The 5,196-nt window shown below is 44.4% G+C and overlaps 1 protein-coding gene across 1 annotated transcript; it reads right to left on the reverse strand.

Annotated features, from left to right (window-relative positions):
- Positions 1-420: 420 nt before the first annotated feature.
- neurod1 (neuronal differentiation 1) lies at positions 421-1,506 on the reverse strand. The gene has a single exon (XM_078229222.1). The coding sequence runs from the start codon at positions 1,504-1,506 to the stop codon at positions 421-423; it is 1,086 nt and encodes a 361-aa protein (XP_078085348.1).
- Between the last annotated feature and the right edge of the window lie 3,690 nt (positions 1,507-5,196).

Below are 5,196 nucleotides of genomic sequence, written 5' to 3' on the forward strand. Positions count from 1 at the left end.
CACAACAAAATAATTCAGCATGGGAAAGGTAACAGTAGTAAAATGTTGGTTGAAAAATATATTTTTAAATTGGCCCATTATTAGTTTAAAAATTGCATAGATTCCTAATTATTGCTTGTGATTTTGTCATGTGGATCAGTAATTACCATTATCTGAATAGGCGCTACATCGACTTTCATGTGTAGCCCACAACGAGAAGCGCGATTAGAATATTGTAAATAAGATATCAGGAAATATTTACATTCCCATTTCTCTCAAAGGCAGTAACAATAATAAATACAAGGACTAATTTAAGCGTGAAAGATTTGCACTCTGCCACTCTGCAGCAAGTGATACCAGTGTGCTGCCGTGTGTAAACAAGCTATTCAAGAAGTACATTTAATTCGATTCGTTTGCGATACGTTGCTGCTGCCTTCCATGTTAGTCGTGGAAGATGGCATTAAGCTGGGCACTCATAACTCGCTCGTGATGCGAGTGGGCATCGTATGGCATCATGCTGTCTATGGGGATTTCACACCGAGGGGCAGTGGAAGAAAACATGGAGTTGTGTCCTTGGGGTCCGGCCAGCGTGGCTGCAGGGTAGTGCATGGTGAACGTATAGTTCTTGTCAAACTCTTGAGAAGGCTCCTGTTTGAAAGAGAAATTCCCATTGATGCTCAGAGGTGGACTTAACGGCCCGTCAAAGGACGGGCTAGTGCATTCAGTGAGAGTGCTTTCGAAAAAAGGTTCCAGGGCCCCTGCATAACTGTGCGGCTTGATGTGGAAAATGTGGGAACTGTCCATAGTACCGTAGGGCGGACTCGGAAGACCAGGGGACTGGTATGTGTAGGGGTGAACGGAGAAGGAAGCACTGGCCGTTTGCATATGTGGCATGTCCTGGTTCTGCTCTGGAAGGAAAGTTCGCGGGTTCAACTGAAGGCAGCCAGCTACTAGATTAGTGGTGGGCTGGGATAAACCTTTGCAGAGAGTCTGCACGAATGATACGAGATCTGGGCTCTTTCCAGAACGCAGAATCTCCGACAAAGCCCAGATATAGTTCTTAGCTAGTCTCAGAGTCTCGATCTTGGACAGTTTCTGGGTTTTGGAATAACAGGGCACGACCTTCCGCAGACTATCCAGTGCAGCATTCAGTCCATGCATACGGTTCCTCTCTCTGGCGTTAGCTTTCATTCTCCTCATTTTAAACCTCTCCAGTCTAGCTTTCGTCATTTTCTTTTTCTTGGGTCCCCGCCGTTTAGGTTTTTGATCTTCGTTCTCGTCCATTTCATCTTCATCCTCCTCGTCGTCATCTTCATCCTCCTCCTCCTCTTCTTCATCATCATCCTCGTCATCCTCTCCCATTTTATCAAGTTCTCCCGTCTCTACCTTGAATGTGAGGCTCATGGCTTCGTTCTCATCGTCCTTCTTGTCGGCTTCGTGCTCATCCTGGGAACTGAGACAGTCATCCGTCCAACTGGGATTGCTCTGTGTCTCTGGCATCATGTTTTCGGTGTACGATTTTGTCATCGTCAAAGTCCTGAAAAGTTAAAACACACACAAAAAAGTACATTCTTCAGCAGAATTCCAATCGGAAACCACGAAGCGGTCGGATTTGATGCAATCTGTCAAGCTGGCATTACCTCCTGAAAACTCAACTAAGTGAGAATGTCCCCCCCCCCCCCCCCCGCCAAAGATAAACCTTAGATGCATTCATCATGTGCCTGGCGGTTCTACAAGTAAAGTGGGCATGGAAGATCAGCAACACAACTAACAAAATGTGCGTGGATGTGAAATAAAAGTAAATATTATAAAACCCTGGGTATTATGTATGATTTTATTGAGGAGAACAGAAACTTCAAATGCTCTTCATTAATGAAACAGAACTGATCAAAGGCGCTGGCGGGTCGCTCCAACATCTGTCCTTCTTTCCTTGATCAATACCCTGTACCGCAGAATCTCACAACAAAAAAACTAATTTTAAAAAGCACTAATCCATGTGAACATGAATGGACTGTAAGGATTGTAACAATATTATATAAGAACTAATATATAAGGACTATAATACGTCTACCGTTTCGTTTCCCATTTTACTAGAATGAACGTAATCCATTAGAGAAGTAATCAGCCTTAATGTATCTGTAATGAAGAAAGCTGGATGTAAAAGACATGTAACTCTTGGCCACTGAAAATAATTATAGACATGAGAATATTCGGGACGGGGTGCACCCTATTAATTTCCCCTGCTCTGCGCACGGCGATGTGAAAAATACATGCAATCCTATCTACTGTTGCATAAATTGATGACTTTCTAGACGAGCATAAGCAGATTATGCACAATAAAATTTGACTGACAGATTTAATCGGTTCATGCCTATCAGTGCAATTGTTCTTCCCAAATGTCAGAAGGGTCCCAGGTACTTCAAAAAAATGCTTTCGTTCACAGCAAATTAAAATTGTATATACCATTGCTAAACAAAAACAAAAGTTTCAGAGATCGGGCAATATTTGTAGAGACGCAAAATATAATCTCTAAATCATAAATGGGTAGGCAAGCGCAGTAATCCGTCAGGGATCAGGTGCAAAACCGTGTCTTTCATAAATATCCCCATTCCGTTGGTTTGTCTGTAGCGGCTTCTGTGCCCAAACTCTTGTGTATTGGGCAGAGGAGTGAAGAGTATGGGCTATCTGTGCACTAGCCATGCAACAATGTAAATTGTTTGCTGCTAGGCTGCACTGCCGTCTCCTGATACTGTAACAGGTAGCATATGTTTCTCGCTTTCACGCTACTCCTCTCCACCTTCCACCCAAATTAATAATTTACACAGCAGCATGGTTTTGCGCAAATTGTTGCAGCGGTCGAATTCAGCCCCCTCTTTTGCCCAGATACTGAAAGCAAACTACCGCTCAGCGACACATTCGATTGATATATTGCAAACTGAATGAAGCTAATTGAAAAACAAAACGAAATGAAAGTTAAAAGCTTTTATTGCTATGATGAAAAAGTGCTTCAAAGCAAATGATTGTGAAAGAAACGAAAAAAAAAGAATGTTATAATTGTTTTTAAAAAATACCTTTTGTAAATATTGAGTCTAGAGTAGTCTCATAGCCTGTGCTGTGCGGTGCGGTGGTAAAGTTGCAGCTCCGAGCTTCTTTGCGGACTGCCCGCTGGCAGCTGCCCCGCTGCCTTTTATATGAGGGAGCGCGCGGGGCCGGGGGGCGGGGGGTGACAGTTCCAAATGGATCTCCGGCCCGCGCCCGTCACCGACGCGGCGCGCCTGCGCACTGCGCACGCGGCGACCGAGCCGCCGCCTCCGCCCTCGCGCCATATGGTTCTCAGGACGTCACGCAAACGAGCGGCGTCACGTGGGCCCCTATTTGTATTCCGCCGGCGCGTGTGCGGCTCCCCCTCCCCCGTCCCCCTCCCTCCCTCGCGCCTTTTGTGACCATCTGTCGCCAGCAGAGCCTGTGTGTGGACCTGCTCACCCGCAGCAGCGCGAGCGAGCGAGGAGAGCGGCTCGCGCCCCAACCGCTCTCCCAACCAACTCTCCTCAACCCTACTCTCCCCCCACATAAACTCACTCACATCCACCGCACTTGTCCATGGCCCGCAACACTGCCTGTCCAACACCCCATGTTTCCCCCCCCCCCCCTGTTTCTATCTCTTGTTGGGTGCAAATTCCATTAAAAATACAGCAGCTTGACTGACGCATTTAAAGCTCAATCAACTCGCCATTAAAATAGTTGAGAATTAAAAGGTGAAGCCCAGTGTCACTTTTCTCTCTCTCTCTCATGGTATATATTAACCCCACATCCTCATCAATCTGTTTGGTCCACGGTTTGCAATACAGAGTCTCTGGATCAAACAAATAAAAGAGTTAAATTAATGAAAACACACACACACACAGGTAGAAGCTTAGTTTTGAAGGAAGGACTGACTGTCCTAGTTGGGTTTGGTGAAGGATAAATGGAGCGATTAGGTGGCGAGGGGATGGAGGACACATTATTGGAATAAAGTTTCTGGCTTTCGCCCTCTAATTTAGGCGGTTTTTTTCTCTTCTTTTTTTTGCCGGCACGCGAGTCGCACACGCAAGCAGACAAAAGCCTTTTTCACGGCTGGGCAAACAGAGCTAACGTCCAAATATGCTCACTTCTGTCGAGATTTTTAAATAATAATGGCAAAAGGTCGCCAAACTGGCCGTTAGGAAAGGGGCTGGGGTGGGATGGTGGAGGGGGGGGGGGGGGTGGACAATGCGAAAAGGCACGCTGGAACAAAATACAATTGATTTTTCCCTCCCCATTATTATTCCAAGTACCAACTGCAAAACCGGCATTCAAATAAAAAGCCAGAACGCGGTTCAGTGTTGATGTTCGGTCCCCTAATTGGAAATAAATCATTTCAGAGAATCGGGGAGGGGGGGCTGAGAATGAGAAACTTGTTTACAGGCTTTTATTTTTGGATTATTATTATTTTTTGCCCCGATTGAAAATGATCCAAAGACATGAATGCAGCATTTTACACGCACACACACACACATATATATATATATACACAACTATTTTTCTTCTGAAGTGAACATTTGTGCAGAAGTGAATTTCGCGCGAATGTTGGCTATTGTCTCTCATTCATTCTCCTGTCGATTTGCAATCGGACGTTGTGCCAACAGTTTTGTTTGTAATTTTGTTTGAAACATGTCAAACGCGGTTCATTTGCCCCGAGCCGTGTTGTTGTTGTTTATATATATATATATTAATGTTTGCTTGCGTGCTAATAAAAATAAGTAGTAGAGATTTTACATTAACTTTCCTGCCACTCTGCCCCATCGCCTATTTCACTTGGAACAGGCAGCCAGGAATAATATTAAAGATCCAATTCAGTTGTCCACGGTGCAAAATCCATCCGATTTAAATCTCTGGGGCATGCGGCATTATCTTAATTAAGATAATTGATTCATATTGCACCTGCGAGAACGAAAAAATAGAATTTATCAAACAAAAATGCTGTAAGCTATCGTGGACGGGAAGATTTGGCCCCAATTAAGAGCATTATCTCAGCAATTTGAGCCATTACTTTACAGCGTTTGTGTTTTTCGGGGGTCATGCCGTTTGTTTGGAAATGTGAGCAAATTGTATTGTTGGTATCAAATGTGTTTTAATTTTATCTTTCTTTGAGTAATTTAACTCCTGATTTTTTTTTTGGGGGGGAGGGGCAGCCTCTCA

Source organism: Mustelus asterias, chromosome 14, assembly GCF_964213995.1.
Source record: "Mustelus asterias chromosome 14, sMusAst1.hap1.1, whole genome shotgun sequence".
Classification (NCBI taxonomy): domain Eukaryota; kingdom Metazoa; phylum Chordata; class Chondrichthyes; order Carcharhiniformes; family Triakidae; genus Mustelus; species Mustelus asterias.

What these genes read in the sequence shown, in the direction of transcription:
- neurod1 (XM_078229222.1), bottom strand. Translation starts at nt 1,506, where the DNA reads ATGACAAAATCGTACACCGAAAACATGATGCCAGAGACACAGAGCAAT.